This window comes from Pyrgilauda ruficollis, unplaced genomic scaffold (assembly GCF_017590135.1).
Source record: "Pyrgilauda ruficollis isolate IOZ18807 unplaced genomic scaffold, ASM1759013v1 scaffold67, whole genome shotgun sequence".
Lineage (NCBI taxonomy): Eukaryota > Metazoa > Chordata > Aves > Passeriformes > Passeridae > Pyrgilauda > Pyrgilauda ruficollis.
The window spans coordinates 2,154,572-2,175,979 of record NW_024528488.1 but is presented as its reverse complement, the minus strand read 5'-3'; the positions used below and the strand labels follow the sequence as shown (position 1 = coordinate 2,175,979).

Below are 21,408 nucleotides of genomic sequence, written 5' to 3'. Positions count from 1 at the left end.
GGGATGGCGCTGTGGCGGGGGCTGCGCTGCTGCCGCCGCGCCTTCGCCTGGCTGCCCGTGCTGCTCATCGCGCTGCTCCTGCTCTGGTCCTACTACGGATACGTCTGCGAGCTCTGCCTCGGTGAGCGCCGCCCGCGCCCAGCGGGGCCCGCCCGCCCCGGGCCGCGCCTCGGCCCCCGAGGAGCTGCGGGCGGGGGGCGCGGCGGGCCGGGGGCTTCGGCCATTCCCCTTCTCCCTCTCATCTTCCTCCTCCTTCTCCTCTTCCTGTTTCCCTCCTCCTCCTCTTCCTCGCCTTCTCCACTTCCTCCTCGCTCTCCTCCTCCTCCCGTGCCCGCGGTGTCCCGGGGCCCCGCGCCCGGCAGCGATCCGTGCGCAGGGACAGACACTTCAGTACGGGTCGGGTCCTGCTCGGGATTAATGGGGGTTTAGGGCGTGCTGCCCTGTTTCCCGCAGGGCTGGTGCCCGGCCGCGCTGCTGCGGGCTCCGGTGCTGTTTGTCACTCGTGAGCCCGTGCTCTGTGTCCCTGCCAGGGGAGGTGGCGTTTGAGAGGGCGGGACAGTGATCCCACCCTGAAAGGCAGCGTTGTTGTGATTTGATAACGTCCAGCTGTGATTTATGAGCTAAACAGTAACAAACATCAGTCTGTGCCCTGCCTCACAATCGTTTTGTGTTTGTATTCTGAAAAGGAAAGAAATAGGTTACATGGGATCACACTCAGGCGTGGAGTTGTTACAGTAGCACAGAAAACACTGCATTTTAGAAGAGGAAGTTTTATGCTGACTAGTAATTGTATATTTAATGTAGCAATTTAACTATATAGTAAATTGCAAACTTTCTCATGTTTGTTATTTCTGGTTTAGTGTGCTTTTGGAAAAAAAGAGTTGGCAGCTCTGGTGGAGAGAAGAGCTGGAAGCTTGGATTTGTGAAACTGTGAGGAGGAGCCGTGACTCCACACGACAGAGTGAGGCAGACAAACAAAACCAGCGGTCCCAGAAAGGACAGTCTGAGCTGTTCCTGGGGCAGGAGCTGCCTTCTGGTGCTGCACAGTAAATCAGGTGTTTGTTAGGGCTGGCAGTGCAGTGAGACCTGCTGTTTTTTTCTCCATGGGAGCTAGAATGAAATGCAGCTTCTTTGGTCTGTTTTAATCAGCAACTTGGCAAAGCCCCCAAACACTTCATCACATTTATCCCATCTCTGAGACTGTGGGCTGTTTCTTTCAAGAATTCACATAGGATGATATCTCTGAGGTGCATGGAACTGTCATTAGAACATGTGAGAAAAAATGTGGAGTATTTTCCTGAAACTCTGACAGTCTTTTGAGGTGTGCTGTGCAAATTCAGTAATACTGAGCACGGGCTGATCCCAGGTCTCAGTGCAGCTGCTGGAGGAGGCTCAGGTGATTTGAGTGAGGTTTGGACTGGGGCTGTGCTGCTCTGCAAGTGCTGGTTCAGCTGGCAGGAGCTCAGCTTGCTGTGTGGAATCACAGCTTAAATTCATTCATTTGCCCACACCCACCTGGGTTTTTTGCCCCATTTCTCTCTCATTTCTTTTATTTGTGTGTGGAGGAGTTTATCTACACAGAAGCTGAAATGATTGAATTATTTCAGGATTTGAGCATGAACTGTTGGCCTGTGCTGTTACTTGCCAAGGAGAATGTTGTCTCTCTCCTCATTTCCAACCCAGCAAGGCTTGCTGAGCTGGCTGCCTCTTCTCAGCTGCTGGGAGCCTGTAAATAGTGAATGCTTTGTCTGGAATCTTGGTTTGCATTTTCAGCTGTGCCGAGCACTGGAAGTGCTGTGGGGGTGATGTCTGGGAGGCCTCTCCTGCTGCTGGCTTTGAGCTCTCAGTGCTGGGGTGCCCAGTGAGTCACAGGAGGAACCTCAGTTCTTGTTTGGCTGGTGGTTGCTACCACGGTGCCAACAATGATCCTGCCACAGAACCTTTTATATTGTTGTGTTTGTGCTCTTGTCTCAGGTAAATCCTTAACCAGGTCCTGCTGCAGGTGTGGTCAGGAGGGAGCCAGGCAGTGCTTGTGAAAACTCATCATAGCTTGATTGGCAGCAAAGCAAAGGAAAAACTAAAGTTTTCCTAACAGTCTTGTTTACCTGAAATTGAGCAAGCAGAGCCACAGCACAGATTCAGTTTCTTTTTTCATCTACATTGCTGTGTGACACAAAGCTTTGTCTTCCAAGCAATGCTCTATCAAAACATCACAGAACTCCCTGTTTGCAGTTCAAGAAAGCTGTCCTTGTCTCTTCTGTTAAACTTGGATGCTGGCTTTTAAGGTAATGGATAGATTTTCAAATAGTCTCTACATTGAACAATGCACCTTTTGCTGCTTGCTCAGAGGGCTTCTGTTAGTAGGGGCTTTTCCCTCATTGTGGTGCAGTAAGAAGGGGTTGTAAAATTTCTGCTGGTAGGTAGTGTAAAAACAATGAAGTCACTGCAGTTGCTGACTTGGCCAAAGCTGAGAAATTTATAACTTTTTAATCCTGCTGATGCAGAAATGCTTTGGGACAGTGCTTACAGTGGAGGGTCAAGACCACCTGGAGACCAGTAGAAAGCAGCTGCAAGTATGTGGTAAATGCAGAGATACAGGTGCTAGAGGAGCCCTGGTGATCTTCTCACTGTCACAGGAGGATTGCTTTTATCATATTACTAGTGCAAAATATACATTTTTATAATTTTATAGGCAGGGAAAACAGCACAAGTAAGAGTGAGTGAACATCTTGCTGTGGGTGTGTGCGTGAGTGAAGAAGAGTTGTTACAGATGCTTTTGGTTTGATGCTGAGCTGTGGGCTCTCTCTTTGCCTCTTGAATTTGAACATTTTTCCTAAAATGGCTGTATTTCACATAGAAATGTTAATTGTCACAAACTTCTCTGGGATTCATATTTCCTCTGTGGACACGTGTTTTTTTTCTTTTCCAGTGACTGTGAGCAACCCTGTGGAGAAAGGTATGTGATAATTTATTATTTGCCGTGCAACCCTCGTGTAAAAGGACTCACAAATGTTCTGGCTGAGATATCAGAAATATTTGCTGTCATTTTTTTAAAGGTACATCCTCTTTCAGTGTCTCCTCCCTGTAATTGCACCCTCCTGAGGTACTCAGCATGCTGCACCTCCTGGGTGCACCGGGAAATAAATGCTCTGTCTAATCACAGTCTGGGCAGGACATGGAAAGGCTCTGATCCCTCTGACTCTTTCAGGAAGAGCTGTGTGTGTCTGTGCACACCCACACCCCTCTTCTCCCTTTCCCTTTCACATTTCCAGAGCTGATTTTACAAGCCAAACAGAAAATACTAGTTCCTATCTGCAGCCCACCTGGCTTTTTCCACTGTTCCGTTTGATCTTTCAGTGAAAGCTATTTTTGCTAAGTTTTCTCTCTCAGTTCTGGTGCCCACTAACAGATCCTGAGTCACAGCACAGTAGGATTGCTCAATGACACTCTTCAGACCAGTGTGTTGGTGGAGATAATAGCCATGTTCTAAGAATAAGGAGTCAGAGGATATTTTAATATTTTTCTCCTTCTTTCCTGGAGGTGTTTTGGATGCTTTTGGCTAGTCCAGGTGTTCTCCTGGTGACTTTCTTCTTCAGGGGTTATGAAGGACAGAAGTAGGTGTAGTGTAAGCTGTTCCATGAAGAGCAGTGCCAGCTGACATTTAAAGATTCTCCAGATTGCTGCATCCAGTAAATTCTCTTTCCCCTATAGAACAGTTCTAGCGTTTGAAATTGCTACAGAGAAACTGCAGAAAGCAGGATGTTAATGACTACTCTGCAGAAGAAAGTTAATTGTTGCCTAATCTGTTAGTGCATCTCCAGGTCAGCTTCCTCTAATGTGCTGCTAGGCTGATCAACAAAATTAAACCTGTTGCAAGATTTATCTCCCTTCATATTAATTAAAAATGGCTCAGCTCCACCTGTAGTGTGAGGGTAACATCTCAAACCAGCTTGGAGCATGAGAATGACTTCGCTGTGATTCACAGCTCCTTCCCACAGTCCATCACATCCTTGTGAGATGTGTCCCATCATTTGCCGTCTCATTAGAAAGTCTCACTGATGCATTTGGCCTTTTTTACCAATTTTCACACAGGAAGAGAAGTGTTTTGACATAGTTAAGAAGTGTTTGAATTTTAGATTTCTCTTTCCAGCTAGTTATTTTAATCTTATTTTCTAGAATTTGAAGCTTAAATGAAATGGGGAAACAAGATTGTTACTGCAATGAAATGATGTGTTTAAATAAAACCATCTTGTAACTTTGATAATATCTTAGTGAGTTGAGTGTTAAAGAAATGGCAAATAGTCTGTGCAGCTGAAGGACAGCTCCTTTGGCTCCCTGTCCGTGGAATGCCTGCTAATGCCCAAGGCTCTGGAATCAGGTTTGCACATTGAACTGACTGGTCTGACATGGGCTGGTTTGCAATTCTTCCTCAGTAATCACAAGCCCTATTTTGCTCAAATTCAGGGAAGTTTTCCTGATTTATTGTATCAACTGTGGCAAATGTAAAAGATGTTTAATAAGAAATTTGGCTTTTTCTGGTGATGTAAAGCTCATATTATTTCTCTCTGCTCTCACAAGAAGAACATGGTGCAGGGTTGGACAGTGCCCACTCTGCTTCACACTGCTTTTAGTAACAACTAAACCCCAATACTGGGAGGTGCAAAATTCACCTTTACAGTGCTCAGCACCTGCCAGATCTGCTGGGCTTGTGCCTGGGATGTGGGGAAGAGACAGGAGTCCTGTCATTCCCAGGGATAAAGGTTGTCACCTGCCCTGTGGGACAATTTTCTGACAGCTGCATCTTCCTCTCCCACAGAATGGGAGCAGGGAGGATCTGAGGCTGGTCACTCCTGAGCTCTGGAGCTGCTGACCCTCAGCCATGAATTTTAGCTGGACTGCAATAATGTGTGGCACTGGATGGACATCTGTCTTTTCCCTTCTTCTTCTTTTTTTTTGACATTGTTGTGAAAAATTTGAATTATGCCCATTGTGGATGAAACCTTTGCTTAAGAAGTCATTACTCTTTTCTGTTTTTTTTCTTTTCTTGTTTTGTTTTTAGTGGCCTATCTTGTAGTATTCCATATTCTCTTTGTGCTCTTTGTGTGGACATATTGGAAGTCTGTTTTCACTCTCCCAATACAACCAGGCAAAAAGGTAAGAGAGACAACACCTTTCATTCCTTGCAGAACAAAAGCACAGATGTTAAAGAGAAATCAAACATCCTTCAGTCTAGTTGATCTGAAGAGGACAGTGAGAGGCAAATGTGTTTTAATTATTTTCAACCAAATATTTACCTTGTCATGTTGCTTGGATAAGTAGATTAAATTTTTTTTTTTCACATTTTGTTTTACCTCTCTATGAAATACTAATAAAACACTCAGATTGAGGCAACAAAATGAGGTCAATATTTGTGCAGCACTCCAAATATACTCAGCCTTGCTCTGATCCTGATTACAAGAATGTAAATTTATAAATAACAACTAATCCCGGTTTTAAAAATTTTAAAATATAAAGGTTCTTGCTCACTAGAGAGGTGCTGAATATGTTACAAAGGTCAGTAATGGTATTCATCTAGGGCAGCAATAGGAGCAATTCTAATAAGTTGTTTTATGAGCCTTAATTTCACTGTTTCATTTCTTATTGCTGTGTCTCTCAGTGTTCTGGCTCTCCAGCACTCACTGCCTCCCTTTGTCTTCCTAACAACCACATTCTCCCACTGCATTAATCTCAGGAGCGGGAGGCAAAAACGTTTCCAAGCTCACCTGTATTTGGCACGCTCTGTGCTGCCCGTGGGTGAGTGCTCCTTGGTGCCTTCTGCTTGCAGTTCCACATGTCCTACGCTGACCAGGAGCGCTACGAGAACGAGGAGAGGCCCGAGGTGCAGCGGCAGATCCTCGCCGAGATCGCCAGGAAGCTGCCGGTGTACACGAGGACAGGGAACGGAGGTCAGCCCAGCACCGAGCCCGGATCCACCCACACACACCAGCAGCACAGGCTGGCACCCAGAGGATCCTGCTGACCAGCAGCATTCCCAGGCACCCACTGACTCCTGCTCTCCCTTGCTCACATGGAAAACAGGAAAAGCCTTGAACCCTCTCATTTAGTGCAGTTCCAGGTGCTACCTTTGAGGAGCAAAATCCCTTTGGATTTACAGTCCAAAAGCCCACATGTGCTGTCTGTATTTAGAAATAGCAATAGAATAATCAAAACTGTCGTAATTTTTACTTAAAATGGAGTCTGGCTTAGGGATGCAGGACATATTTCTGTGACCAGTTTTCTGGATTATGTTCAGTGATTAAATGCCTGCAGCACTCCCTTCACAGCTTAAAGAAATCTGTGTACATATTGGAGGCTCTGACCTGCTCGTTTCTGTCAGGCAAGCCAAAGAATTTTGAAGTAGAGAACTGGAATAAATAGGGAATTATCAAAATGAAGTTTAGGTAGTCTGAGTAAATGTGGAGGCAAGTGTGCAACTTTGGTTTGTCACTTTTGAGCTGGCTGTATGGGTTAGAGTAGGTTTGGGATAGATGTTAGGAAGGAATTCCTTCCTGTGAGGGTGGTGAGGCCCTGGCTCAGGTTCGAAGAGGAGCTGTGGCTGCCCATGGATCCCTGCAAGTGTCCAAGGCCAGGTTGGACAGGCTTGGAGCACCCTGGGACAGTGGGAGGTGTCCCTGCCCATGGCAGGGGGTGGAATGAGATGAACTTTAGAGTCCCTGCCAACCCAAAGCATTCCATGGTTCTAGGATTTTATGCTTTCACTGATTGTTGCACTACCTGCAAGTCTTCATCAGAATTATGAGTGTTGCTTACCTGATTGTGACCTGCAGCAAACACCAGGTCACCTGCTGAAGTGATAGAGAAAAGAAGAATAGTTAGGAAATGAGCACAGTATCAACTAGCACATGAAAAAAAGAGCACTTTCCCATTGTTTTGTGTTAATTTGTCTCTGATTCCAGGGATTCGGTTCTGTGACAGATGCCAGCTGATCAAACCTGACCGTTGTCACCATTGCTCTGTTTGTGCCATGTAAGTCATGGGTTGCCCTTCACCCAAGTGCAGTCACCACAAGGCTTTGGGAGTGGGCTGTTCCTTCATGTGTCTTTTTACACAAAAATGTTCCCCAGGGTCTCTGTCACAGCTGCAGCTCTTCTGCTCTAGGGCAGAAATCATTCTCATGTCTCTACACAAGGACCAAGGACATTGGTTGGTCTTCAAACACTAAGAAATATACCATCCTAAAATTATATCTACCTTAAAAAACTTAGAGACAGCATCATTTTTAGTATCTATTGTGTAGAAACCTCACAAAAATCAAAGTTTTGCTGTTGATCTGCAGTTGGTAATGAAGTACCAATTAAAAATCTTCCATTTTTCTTTTTTGTCCTTTTGCAGGTGTGTGCTAAAAATGGATCATCACTGTCCATGGTATGTCCTAGATACTGGTTTGTGGTTTTCTGAAAGGAAAGACTACTTAGATATATTTCTGTAAACCCCTCATGTCTGTATTCCTCTCACATTTTAGGCCATCCATCTCTTTAGTTTGGGAAACTTATAAAATAATTGCACTTTGAACTTGCCTGAAATTAAATCTTAGCAAATCATTCATGTTCACTCCATAACCCATGTGTAAGAATGCTATTATATTGATAAAATTTAAACCTCAACTGCTAATTCACTCATTAACTATTATTCAAATTTGAAAGAAACTCCAGCTTAGCCTTTCCTTTGGGCTCTCTTAGTGTTTCAGCTGCACTTGGGGTGCTTCCAATAACAACATTTGCATATGGATTGTTTCTGAACTGATGCTGGTCAGAGACAGTCTGCAGAAAGCTGCATGGAATAATTGAGCTTTACACCTTTCAGAATTGCTGCCACTAAATTTCTTAAACTCTTCCTTTTTTTGGAAAAAAAAAAAGAAAAAAAAAAAAGGAAGATTTAAGAATTCAGAAGCAACACAAACATTTCCCTACCTGAACCTTCCTGGTGATCAAAATTGGAGAGGGTTTTCCAAACCTGAGTTCTGACACAAACACCCACTGGGGTTTTTTTATCCCCGTGTTCCTTTCTAGAGTTGTCCTGTGCATGGAGAATTCTAACCAAGTGTGGGGTTAACTGGGCTGTATGTAAGCAAACAGGCAGGGGTGAGGTGGCTCCTGAGGTTTGCAAAGGAATAAAGCAGCGCAGAACTCCCGGCTCTGATTTCCTTGGCAGACAAGAGCCAGACAGGAGGAAGGAGCTGCTGCCTCTGTGACCCATTTACCTGTGGTACCAGCCTTGAACCAATTCCAAAAATCTGAACTGCGCTTCTGCTCGGCCACAGGAAGGGTTGGAGGGAAAAGCAGAGCCATCAGCTCTGTTCCCTTTCGGCCGCTAAGGGGAGCTGCGCATTGGCAAATTGGGTTGTGTGATCAGGGGTTTCAAACCCCTCGAAACCGATCGTGCTCTTTGTGTGACAACCACTGTGTGCTGCACCAATCCTGATTTCAACTTTGCTTTTGTCCTCCAGGGTGAATAACTGCATTGGATTTTCTAACTACAAATTCTTTCTACTGTTCTTAGCCTATTCTTTGTTGTATTGCTTGTATATTGCTGCAACAGTCTTCAAGTATTTCATTAAGTATTGGACAGTAAGTCATGAAATCCGGTTCCTTTTTCATCTCCTGTCAGTCTCGTGGGCTTTAGAGACTCTTGGTGCTTTTGTTGCTGTCAGGCAGTGGAGGGGCTGCATTTTCCTGGGAGGTGTTTCCTGGGCCCTTTGGGAGTCCACCTCCTGTTAGATGTCCCAAATGCACAAAGCAAGAAGCAAGCAGCCTTCAGAATTTCAGACTGTAGATTTTTTTCTGGCAGAGGGGCTCTATCCCTTCCCTGTCCTTGTGTTTGCATGGGTGTCCCTTGGGAAGTTTGGCATTGATGTGTAAAGTCCTGGCAATGATTTGTGCATATTTTACTATGAAAAGAAAAATCGGGTCAAAAACCGTTGTTCATTTTCTAATTCCCATAGGCCTCCTTTCTCAATTTAAAAATAGCGGCCCAAAGGAGGATTTTATTCAGTTACTGCTGATTGCTTCTATGCAAGTGAGGCCAGCTGACAGCTCCTGTAAGACACTGGCCCTTGGTCTCTGTTTCTGTCCCCTCTGCTCAGTAACTGTGTATGTTTGTGTTTAAGTACCTTTGCTGTGTACTAATTGTTCCCCACACTCAGCAAGGCACAACCCTGAGCCCAGGAGGTCCCCAGAGCCTGCCTGTGTCCCTGCTGGGCACCTCTGGCACCTGGCTCTTCTGCTGTAGAGGGAAAGGAGCCTTTCTTCTCCTTGGAATGTCCCACTTGGCTTTTAGACTTTCCCCATCAATTTATGCTGAGTTCTAACACTCCCCAGTAGCTGCAGATGTGGAGGGCAGGTTTCTCTGGGCTTACTTTGAGTAAGGTGCAGAATTTTAATGTATGCACAGGAAACTCAGCAGAACTTAAACAGGGCTTCAAGAGCTTCTGCCTGCTCATTTCCCACACACACTGGGCAGCTGTGGTGGGCTGGCTCGGAGCCATACCAGGGGTTAATAACACCCCCTACACTTTGTGCTGTGGTACAGGAGGGGAAATGAACCACATTCATTTCTTTGTCTCTTTTTGCTTTATATAGTAATGTTCACTTTTTTCTGTAAAAGTTTAAGAACTCCCAATAGGAGTTTTAGAGTTATATTTCTAAGTACAAATAATTTCCATCTTTAATTTTTTCCCATCACTTGTTCTGTGTTGCTTTCCTTTCCAGGGTGAGCTGACCAATGGACGTTCCAAATTTCACATCCTTTTCCTTCTCTTTGTGGCAATCATGTTCTTTGTGAGCCTCATGTTTCTGTTTGGCTACCACTGCTGGCTCGTCAGCAGGAACAGATCTACTCTAGGTAAGGCTCTTCTGTCTCTTCCTTCTAGTAAGACACACCAAAGGTGCTGTAAGAAGAAAAAAAAGAGAAGAAAAAAAAAGGCATTTGTTCTATTTCTGTACATTCCTGCCAGTGTTTGAGGGGAGGAAGATTTAAGGTCTTGGTACAAGCTGCAGAAATTTGTCTCTGCAAATGAGCTGCATTTATTAGCTGGTGTGACAAAAGCTTTTTTAGGGAAACCAGAGCCTTAAAGTGTAGAAGTCCAATTATAAAAGTGTTAAGCGTATATAAAACTGCATTTGCTGTGACATGAGTGCAGCTTTTCAGGAATAATGGATTATTCCTGTACTGAGGTGCTCCCCAATCAGCTTGGTGAGCTTGGGAAACACAGTGATAAAGGCAATCTTTACTGATAAAAGCAAAGAAGTAGTGACTGTAAAATTAAAGAAATTAAAAATAGACTATTAAATTATTAAAATAAATTAATAGTCTATTTTAGACTATTAAATTATAGTCTAAAATGGTATCATTTTGTCAAAGTTTCTTTGCTTTTCCTTAGAAAAGTGTTCAACTTACAAAGCTTTTGGGATAAAGTTTTGTAACAAAACAGACACTCTCAAGAGAGAGCAAATATTCTGATTTTATCAAGTTATTACTTCAAAAATCATTTCATGGGGCACTGAAGCTCATCTATCCCAAAACATCAGACCTGTGCAGCAGCTGAGAGGGGAGATCAAACTGTTCCTAAGGCACTCCAGGTTCTTCTCTCCTTTCTTTTCTTAATTTTATGCCCCACCAGAACCTGGAGTATATTTGCATTTGTTTGTCCCTAGTGCTTGTTCATTCTAACATTAACGAATGAGGTGATTTAAATCTGCAGTGCCACTTCTGGAATATGCACTGAACACCAACCTACTTCATCCTGCAGAGTTTGTTACCTAGAATCTTTTACTCTCTGAATTTCATAAAGTCCCACAGGAAGATCTTTTAACTCCATTCTCTGGATGAAACAACTCCTTGTGGGTTGGTTTGACTGTTCTCTAGGTTCAGTTGCACAACCAAATTCCTGCCTTCAGCTGGAAGGTCTTTACAGGCTTTGCAAAATGGGAAAGCCATTATTTTGAAACTGTAGTGCTGTATCTCTATAATCTGTTAAATCACATTGGCTTTAGATGGTTACAAGATGCACAACCCTGTTTCAGAGTGTTTGCCATTGATTTTCATTTTTTTTCCACTGAAACCACCTCTGTTTGCAGAGGCTTTCTCAGCTCCAGTGTTTCAAAATGGCCCAGATAAAAATGGATTCAATCTTGGCTTTGTGAAGAATCTCCAGCAAGTGTTTGGGGAAGAAAAAAAGCTCTGGTTGCTGCCTATTGCCTCTAGGTAAGTGACCCTGCTAAAAGCTGATATAATTACAGTTTTTCACATTTTGTGTACAGGCTTAGGTCACAGGAAAGTGGGGGTTTTATGTGTCTTCCAATAAGAGTGGGGCCATTTTCTGTTGGGTGTCACTCAAACACAAGTGAGATTTCTGCCCTGAAGAATCAGTGGGATAAATTGATAACATTTATACCTATTTGCTTAGTTTTCATAAATGTTTTCCTTAGTTCCCTTGTCACTTCTAACTGCCCAGAAGTTAATTTTTCCAGGGCTTTTTTTCTGTATTCAAATTACTTGATCAAATTAGCACATTTACCTTCTGCTAAAAATTACTGGATTCCAGGCCACAAGTTTCAACTTTGGTACTCCAGAGACCTTGAAAAAATGGAGAACCAAAATGAAAGATAAACGTGGTGCTTTTCAAGCTTAAAGATGATATTAAATAAACGTGGAAAATACTGGCAACAGAAATCTTTGCAGAAAAAATGTAGAGAAATTGTCATCTTTTAGAGTCACTTGCTGCTTTTGCAGTGTCCCTCTGCCTTTTCCCATGCAGCCAGGGGGATGGACATTTTTTCCCAATGAGAGCCTTGAGTGAAGCTCGGAACCCTCTCCTGACAAATGAGGAACAGTGGGAAGAGGATGGAATAGATGAAGAGCCTCAGGGTAAGGAATTAGTGAAATTAGTTGTCCTGACCTACAGTGGCCAATAAATGAACTATAAGAGCTAATCAAATAAAAAAAACTGTGTTGGTTAAGTCTCTGGGCAGCTGGGACTTGATTAATGAGCACAGACTGAAAATAAGCTCTGCTTTGGAAACAATTCTTTCTTTTTTTTTTTAATGACTTTCTACTTGCAGGTGAATGAACTTAAAAGATGTTTCAAGGGTTAGAGAAACTGAAGTTGCCACAAACTGAGAGTGTTTACATGTAAATGTTGCTGCATGCAGCCCAGTTATTTGGGATGTAAAGTGTGCCTGCAAGAAGGAGAATGTTTAGATTTTTTTTAAGTGTATTTATCCTATGACAGTGTGTGAAATCAGGCATGCAAACATCTGAGTTCAGGGATACATTTAGGAAGCTGCTTTGTACTTTGTCCAGCTTTATTTCCAGAGTAAATTTACCTCCTCTCCCTGGTTGGTTCTATACATTTTGGTACTTACACAAGGTAACACAAGTGAGTTTTAAAACCAACAAAATGTGCTTTAAAAATAGTAAACTATTGTATTTCTGTGAATTTTTAATGATGTTTAAAATAACTCCTGTAGGAATGAGTCAGAGCTTCTTCCAATTTTTACAAACTTTAAATTCTCTGAATCAGTAATTAATTCTTCAATATGAAAATGGTGGCAGTGAGGTGATTTTTGGCTAGATCAGACCCCAGACTATGGTCTGGAGCTTATATGAAGTCTTCTGATTTATAGAGCTTATAAAATAACTGACATTTCCAGGCAGTTGAACTGGATAATCACTGTGGGCCCTTTCAACTGAAATATTCAGATTCTCTCTTACACAACAGAGGTAAACCAGTAAAAATGTCTAACCAGAAAGACCTGAAATGTTCCATTAAAACTGCAAGACCTTTATTTGTCTTTGTGACTTTAAAGCTTGTGACTTGGTTATGAAATAAAGCCAATAATAGAGTAATCTCAGTTTAAAACAGCTGCTCAGTTCTCTGAGACAAGTGCTTGTCTATTTTTGTTTGTAATTATCCTTAAAAACACAACCCCATGCTTAGTGAAATTTGTATTCTCAGCGAGAAAACCAGATTTATTTGCCTCTAACTGCTTTGCTTTTCACAGGTTCTGGTGAAGCTTCATCCCTTGCCATAGAAAGGGAGACATAGCAGTGTGAAAACAGTGGTGTAAAGCTGGATCAGAAAGGTATTTCTTTCTTTATTTCCCTCAAAACCAGTGCTCTGCAGGGAGTGGGGAGGTAATGTTGAAAAGGCTTGGGCTTTAGCAGAAAAATATTTCTCCAGCTTGCCCAGAAATCCCTTGTTCAAGGGGCCCTGAAGGGAGGCAGAGGCTCTCAGAGCCCTGGGCTGGGTGTGGCACAGGTGACACCAGAGCCACCAGCACTCTGTGAAGGGGACAACACCGATCCTGCAGCTCCTCTGGAAAACATGACTTGGACAGTGGAGTTCCATGACAGACAGAATGGAAATTCTGGGATCATGGGAGGTGTGGGAAGGTGCAGGTGAGGTGTTGAACTGAAGCTGAGCACAGCCAAGTTGCAGCTGGGGGTACAAGGAAATGCCTTGTAATGTCACATCAGCTGTCACTCTTCTCCAGGCTTTCTCTCCCCCTGGGAAAGGTGGGTCCCACAAGAGCTAACACCAGCTGGGGCAGGTGCTGCTTCCAGAACATTCCCTGCTCTGCCTCCTGCTCCGAGAACAGGGGAGATGCTCCACACACATCCTGCCCCAGGAGCTGCAGGCAGTGAGGAGGGCACAGTGTCCTGTTGTCCCTGGGGAATGGAACTGACCCAGATTCCAGCAGCATCCCTGCTGTCCCACTGCAGGTGGAGTTTGCCCCTCTCAGTTCCAAGGCAGTCAGTAACTGTGGAGGGGCAGAGCACTGCAATCCCTGCCTGGCTCCCCTGGCAGACAGGGCCCCTCCACGCTGCTGCCAGTGGGCACGGTGTAGGAGTCTACCTTGTTCACTAAGAAAAACCCCAGAGTGTTTTTCTGTCAGCACCGAGGGCTGCATCCTGCCATCCCAGCAGGGCAGGCAAAATCAGCTTTCTCCTGTTGTTCTTCATGGCTTTAAAATGACTCCCAAAGCCCAGATCAGCCCTCAGTCCCTCATAACAGCATTGCTATGGTTGCACAATTGTATTTCTTTAAATTTCAGCTTTCCTCTCAGGAGCCAACATCCCTTCTCTTGGCAAGGACTTCAGTTTTGAGGGGCAGAAAACAGGCGGATCTTCAAGATGAGAAAACATCCTGAAGTATTGTCTGATGGGAATCTGCATTCCAGAGTGCTTCTCCAGGAATCCTGCTGTCCAGATGTCCCAAGGCTTTATAAATTTAAGTTACGGAGTTAACAGAACAATTTTACAGAGTGATTGTGGCCAATCTTCTTTGGCCTGCTCTCTTTATTTTATAAATACTCTATATTTTTTATTCAAAATGGGTAAAAATGTTGATGCGAGTGCGTTTCCGAAGGCCTTTTCATTTTGCAAACATCAGGGACTCAAGCTCTTGAAATTTTTCCAAGCCATAATATTCTTGGGGATGGTTATTTATTTTGAGGCTGATTCTCCAACCTTCTCTGACAAGTGGCATTTTCTAATGTATTTAAATTCTGAGTGAGTTCAGCTCAATGCAAGACAGACCCAGTTAAAGCTGGCACTAAATTGGTAGCTGAATGTAAGAGTGTTGAAAGCAAAAGTGCTGAACATGCACATGTACATGTGCAGCTGTGAGTGAAAATAAAATATTCACATTGCCAGTATCAAGATTCAAGAATATTGTGGCCATAGGTTTTTTAAAGCATTTTTAGGGGGTGTTATTTTCCTTGAGTTTGGGTTTTAGTGCTCTTGCATCCCACTTGCAGGCTCCTAAAATGCAAAAGGGAACTTCAGACAGTCCAGTTTGCATTAATTCCTAGGGTTAAAATATCATCTCATTCCTGGATCAGTGTTTGATGGAGATTTGTGTGTTCATGGAGTCAGAAAGGAAGATGTGAATTCAAAACATGCACTGAAAGCTTGGCTCCAAGAGTCATGTTTGGAGTTTGCACTCCACAGGGGTGGCCTGAACCCCAAATTGCTGAAGACACAATTGGTGTATTGAATTTTTTCAGACTTCTTCCCAGCTCAGTGCACTGACTGGCTTCAGGGGTTTCTGCACTACGAGGTGATCAGATTTGTTTATGCATTTTACTGCATTTACAGTCAAAGAGGTGTATCCCTGTTTTTGTTCTGGGGAATGGAACTGAGACTTGGCTGGCTGGATTATGGATATTTTTCTAGACCTGAGTCCTTTTTTTTTAAATCTGCATGATTCAGCCCAGTCCATCATTCTTATTTGAATTAGGTGCATGCTAAAAGTATTGGTGTACTGCCTCTAAGATCATTTAGTACCATTTTCTATCCCATTTTTGTGTTTATCAGCCCACTGTTGTTGGCAGTGACTACAGGAGCAGCTGTGAATGCCAGCAGAAAGGAGCTGATGAGTGAATATGGAGATGGAGTTTTTGCTACAGACTAAACCCCTTTTTCCTCTGTTCCTCTGCTGCTGCTGCCACAGGGAATGTGTTTGTGAGCCAGGAGAGCTTTGCAGAGGTTCCTTCCCTAAGAGAAAGTGTTTCACTCCTGGCTGATCCGTGCCCTGTGGGCAGGAATTTTGTTCCTCAGCCTGTGCAGTTTGTGTGGAGCAGGCAGTGCTGATCTCCCTGCGATGTCTCACTGCTGAATTTGGCTGTGAGGGGCCATGCTGGGCTGGCCCAGGCTCCTGTGGGTTTGTGTCTCTCCTCAGGGTGGCCCTGAACACTGAAAATGTTCCAGCTTCAGACACCTGAGCCCCATCTGTTGAGTGGCTCTGTCACCAAATGGCTGCTGAGTGCTGGAAGGGTTTTTCCTGTCAATCTAAAGCTGCATTTCTAATGTAAATCTGGTGTTGGACCTTGTGCTGTGTGTGATGCAAGGTGGCAGCTGAATTAATCCCCTCGTTCCTGGCAAAATGTGCTCTGGAGGGGGAGCTTGAGAGGATGATGGCAGCTAAACACAGCCAGAATTTAGCACCTACAGAGGTGCTATTTGTGCCTTTAAAAACTTTAAATTCCGTGTATCTAAAACCAGGAAGGTGATTTGGTGACTTTCTGTTTCATCCTGCCAGCTGAAGTGTTTGTGTGGATTTGCAGGAGGGGTTTTTTGTGTGAATTTACAGAGCTTGTGTGGATTTGCAGGAGGGTTTTTTGTGTGAATTTACAGAGCTTGTGTGGATTTAGAGGAGTTTTCTGAGCAGGTCCTTGTTCCCCTCCTGGGTTTGGCTCTGGTTACAGCCCTGCCATTATTTGAGTTGTTTCTGTGCCAGGCAGCAGCAGCAGAGCTGTGCAGGAGCTCCCCTGCCTGCTCCTGCTGCTGCACTGCTCATTAGGGAGTACAGAAAATCAGATTTTGTCATCTAATACTAAGGCAGATATCTTTGTGATGGTACCAAGCTCAGATTGAGAAAGGGTTTTAAACATTTCCAAGTAACTTTTATTCAGTCACCTTTCTTGTAATTAATTATGGTTATCTCTTCCCTTTCCTTCAAAGCAGCTCAGCCTCCCGTGGTTGTAACAAACTCTTGTCCAGGTAGAAGCAACACAAAGTTTATCACTTCAGAGCCACTTCTCAATATCCACACATCAGATGCTGGAAAGCTCAATGAAATGTGAAACAAACCAAAAGCTGTGTAAAATGAGGCAGAACAAAATGGGAAAAACCCACATGTCTGAGTGAGCAGCTCCATTTTGTTCCCTTCTGCTCACTGAAGGTGATATCCTTATTTTACCTCTGGCCTTTGTCCTTTTTATGCTGAGTAAATGCACTGGAAAACAGTTCCTCAGGCTGTTGTGGTCAATGCTGCAGGTGACAAAAGAGAGAATATTCAGCCCAGTGTGTGATAGGTTTTTTTTAACCTGCAAATGGCTCTTCAGAGGTAACCCACTGCAGCTCCTCCTTTGTTTTCCATGCCCTGATCCTCATCCAGAGGCTCTCCACCATCATCACTGACTGTAAGGGCTTTATCATCAAACCTCTCCCCTACCTGCCCTGCCTGCACTCTCCATCCCAGCATTCCAGGAGTGGGATTCATGCCCCAAGTCTCATCAACACCAAGGATACTGCAGCTCTGGGAGCTGGCCAGTGGTGCCAGCTCATCCTGTGAGTATCTTACACTGCCTGTGCTGGTGGCCCAGCATTCCAGGTGCACCTTGAGCCCTCTGTGTGCCAGGAGCAGCCAATGTGTCCCCAGTGGGATTGCCAGCAGTGTTCAGTGTCACTCTCTGGGTGTGTGCTGTAGGTGCAGTTCCATTCAGGGAATCTGGAGAACTGTTAAGGTCCGAGTCCTGGTTCTGGTGCTGCTGTCAGTTGTGTGGCTGTAGGGGCTGCTGAAGGTGTTCCACTCCAGCCTGGAGCAGTGTGGAGGCAGCAAGGGAACTGTCTCAACCCCCTCCAGGGGCTGCTTTCTCTGCTTAGCACTGGATCTACACTACAGCTTTCTCAGCTTGGAGCAACTTCTCCAAGTGATGTCACCATGGAAAGGAGAGAACTCTTTTATTGGACTTTACTGTGATGCCTCCATTGTTATCCCTCTGCTCCTGGATTCATCCTCTGAAATAACTGACCACTAACAGCCACCTGCTCACCTCCCCCCCTTCTCTCCCATTTACATTCAGGTACAAAAACCCAGACAGAGCATCATATTGATGTTTCTCTGCGTGCAATTGTCCTAAGTCCAGCCCTGGGCCAGCAAGTCCTGTCCAAGGAACCAGGACTTGTGCAACCCCCACTGCACTGCCAGGTTTCTCTTGCTGAGTTGGAAGTTTTTGGAGTAGGATAATCTTGTTTTCCTTCAAGCAAGGAGCGTTCTGTATGTTTGAGGAAGCTGTACCCAGTGTGTGTGGGGTGCAGTCACTGGTGAGAATCAGGAAGCTTCCAAATCACACTATGCAATGAATGTTTGCTTCCTGGGACAAACAGGAATGGATTCAGCAAAATCCACACCAGCTGCAGCTCTGTAGTTCTGGATGCTGGTCTGGACTGAAAGCACAACTTGATGCATAAAGTCTGTCATGTGATATGAATGTAAAATGTAAAGGGGAAAAAGAAATTACTATTTTTTCCCTGAATTTAGCTATGAAGAATGATGTACTGAGCAGTTACTCTGTGCAGAGTTACTCTGCTGAGCAGTTACTCTGTGCAGAGCTGAGGCACTCATGGAAGGGTTTAATTAGCAGGGGAAGGAGCCACTGCTGACCTTGTTTATTAAGCCAGAATTAATTAACTCAAAAGGGTCACGTTTTCATTTCAGTGACTCCTGTGGTACAGATTTCTGAAATGGATCCATAGTACTTGAAAATACCTCAATTTTATTGATATTTTTCCAATTCTATCAGCTTCTGCTTTATTGCAGAACACTTGCAAACCTAAACTCATTCTGAAGTGATCAGATCATCCAGATGACTGAAGGTGTTTGCATGGCAGAGGGGCTCTGGTCTGGCAGACCCTGCACTGGCTCTGCCATGGGCTCTTCCTGCCCAGTGCTGCATTCCCTGCCCTGGTCACAAACGCTGAGCTCACACCCACTGCTGCAGGGTTTTAGTCTCTTGTCCTTTTCCCATCCCACTTTGAGTCTTTCCTCTTCCTCCTGAACATACAGTTAAATATTTTCAGCTGTGAGCTGCTTGTGCTGGTTTTTTGGATACTGTGAAGGTGAGTAGGTGTCATTTTATGCAGTTGTGCCATGTATTTATTTGTAATTAAATCTCTGTTTGTCAGGTATTGGTTTGTGGTTCCCATCATCAGGCCCAGCTGGCTTTGCTTAGAGCAGGATCCCATTTCCTGCATTTTCTCTTTCCTAAAAGCCTCATTTCTTCATTCTCCAGCTTCCTTTTGGGACGTAAACCTTGTGAAATAAAATGTAAGTTTACATTTCAAATACAAGCCTGTAAGTTGCTCATGCCTGCATGCTCCTTAAAATACTATTTTTTTTCTGTATGAGGTTTTAAGATTTACAGCAGCATTTGTAAAACTTTAGTGGGTAACAGCCATTGTTAAAAAAAAAAAATATGCTAAGGAGGGGGGGGAAGCCACAACCACAAAAAAATCCAACAAAAAGGACACAGGGATCATCTCTGCTTCTTATTCCAGCTGTGCTTGAAAAGAAATGCCTGCTAGCATGCAGTGCTGGTGTCAGACAGCCCTGGGACACGCAGGTACCTCACCTGACACTTCCCTGCTGTTTCAGTACTTCCTGAAGCACTTCCTTGAGTTACACCTTGGACTAAATCCCACAGGAAGCCTGAAACCCAAAAAAATCAGCCTCCCCCTCTCCTTTCTAACCTGGGGAAGGTGTGTGCAGCCCCTTCTCAGCATTTCCCTCTGTAAAAGAAACAGAAGCCCAGAGTGAAAGTGTTGGTGTATTATTCCCCCCACACCTTCTGGAGGATGTGGGAGCCTCCAGGATGTGTCCCAGAACTCCCTCAGCACCTGGAACGCTGCTGATGTCAGGAACTGCTGGGCTGGTGCAGGTGACCTTCCCTGGGAGGGACAAGGCTGTGCCTGAGAGCTGGAGTGAGGAGGTGGAACTGTGCTTCCTCTGTTCTCATTTAACTCCTTCCTTCTTTGGAGTTAACTACACTATGGAATGGCTTCCTGCTGTACTCATGGAGCTACTCCAGAGTGATTCCAAATCCATTGCTGGAGCAGGGAACTTTGGGTTAGGAACACAGGAAGTAGGAAAGGTCTTGTTGTTTTATAAATTTATAATCTGCCTGCTCAGATGGCTGCTCCTCATCTGAAAATGCTGTTTGTGGTACAAAAGATAGAACTGAGCTAAATCTCAGGATCAGAGAACAGCAGGGCGTGGTGTTGTCAATGCAGCAGCAGGGTTTAATGTCAGCCCAGAAAAGCCAGGGGGTTTCACACACTGGAAAATGGGGCTGGAGCAGAACCCACTGCAGGGGCTGCTGGGGGTCAGGGGAGCCCTTTGGGAGCTATGTCAGCCCAGAAAAGCCAGGGGGTTTCACACACTGGAAAATGGGGGTCAGGGGAGCCCTTTGGGAGCCCCCTCTGGGGCAGGATCAGCCATTCCCCATGGAGCTGACAGAACTGGGACACAGCAGCAATCCCTGGAGTGGGAACTGCATCCAGCTGCTTCTTAGGAACCCAGCATGGCCTGGGGCTGGCAGCTGTTCCAGTCAGAAGGGTGGCTGCCTACACATCCCTCCCCCCTAATTCGATGGGAAGTAATTATTTTCCAAGGAATGTCACACCAGGATTGCTGCCCACCTTTGGGGTGTTGAGTTCAGGAATTTAATGCTGCTGCTGCTGCTGGCATTGAGACTTTTGATATAAAATGGGTTTTTACAAAAGCCTTGGATACTCATTTTAACTGTCAGACCAATGCTCTGACTATGCTGATGCTCTGTGGAGTTTCACTGTATTTTCCAAGTGTTTGTACAGTTTCTACAGCTGAATATCCTGTCTGTTCTGCTTTGTTGTTTTTTATTATGGTTTATACTGCACTGCAGGCAAGGACTGCATTAAAACCATTTTTGGCTAATTAATTAGACTTGTGAATGGTTATTTCCTATGCTTGAGCTAAAATTCCCTCTCTGGAAGTGTTACACAACTTTAATTAATTGGAATTACTGCTTGGAATAGGGAATGTTCTTTATCTGTGACAAAAAGATTCATTGCTGTGGGCAGCCCAGACCTCAGCACTCCACTCACCTGATGAGAGGTAAGGACACTACTTGAGACAACATTCCCTAATCCTGTAATTGTAGAATATGGATATATTTTAAAATAATAATGGCTTATATTGTGTTCCTGGATTTCCCCAAAGTTACAGTGAGGGGAGGTACTGGACAGCTGGGTGTGGTGTGCTTGATGCCCGGGGATTCAAAGAAAGAAGGGATTTGGCTGCAGATTGATGTTTAATGTGACCCAAACAAGGAGTGCCCTGAGGCTTTGGAAAGGCTGCTGAGCCATGAGGGCCACGCTTGTCTCCTGGCTCTGGAGCTCTGTGAACAGGACTAGAAATCGAGTTCCAGCTTTTTGCTGCAGTTTTCCTGTCTTTTAAAGGGTTGGTGAGACTGATCCAGCCACACGTTTTGTCTCTTACAACTCCCAAGTTCTGTATGTGTAGAATTTCCACAGGCAGTGCTGCTCCCACCCCCAGTTCCCACCCAGTTTGCACCTCTGCTGCAACAGGAATCTTCTTGAGAGAGAGGAGACCGGAGCAAGACAACCAGGGGTGTTTCACTATTTGAGAATAATGTTTGCAGAGCAAAATTCCAAAGTTGTATCTTTATTACCAGCCAAAGACCAAAAATCCATGTGGCTGCTGAGGAGGACCCTGAGATTTGGAAGCAGTGGGAGTGGCTGTGGCTGGAGTGATGCCAAGTGACCCTAGAAATGAAGGACACTCCC

General features: G+C 44.6%; 1 protein-coding gene across 1 annotated transcript; it reads left to right on the top strand.

The window, feature by feature from the left end:
• The first annotated feature begins 3 nt into the window (after positions 1-3).
• On the top strand, positions 4-16,808 carry ZDHHC15 (zinc finger DHHC-type palmitoyltransferase 15). Its single transcript, XM_041484666.1, has 12 exons — positions 4-121; positions 2,930-2,956; positions 5,060-5,154; positions 5,825-5,945; positions 6,957-7,026; positions 7,393-7,425; positions 8,507-8,627; positions 9,768-9,900; positions 11,136-11,262; positions 11,816-11,925; positions 13,062-13,142; positions 14,115-16,808. Exons 1-11 carry the CDS (start codon positions 4-6, stop codon positions 13,103-13,105), a joined length of 999 nt encoding a protein of 332 aa, XP_041340600.1. The 3' UTR covers positions 13,106-13,142; positions 14,115-16,808.
• Positions 16,809-21,408: the final 4,600 nt, after the last annotated feature.

Coding starts and splice junctions, on each gene's coding strand:
- ZDHHC15 (XM_041484666.1), top strand. CDS start 4: ATGGCGCTGTGGCGGGGGCTGCGCTGCTGCCGCCGCGCCTTCGCCTGG. Junction 7,426..8,506: donor ATGGATCATCACTGTCCATG/GTATGTCCTAGA, acceptor TTTGTCCTCCAG/GGTGAATAACTGCATTGGAT. Junction 11,263..11,815: donor TTGCTGCCTATTGCCTCTAG/GTAAGTGACCCT, acceptor TTTCCCATGCAG/CCAGGGGGATGGACATTTTT.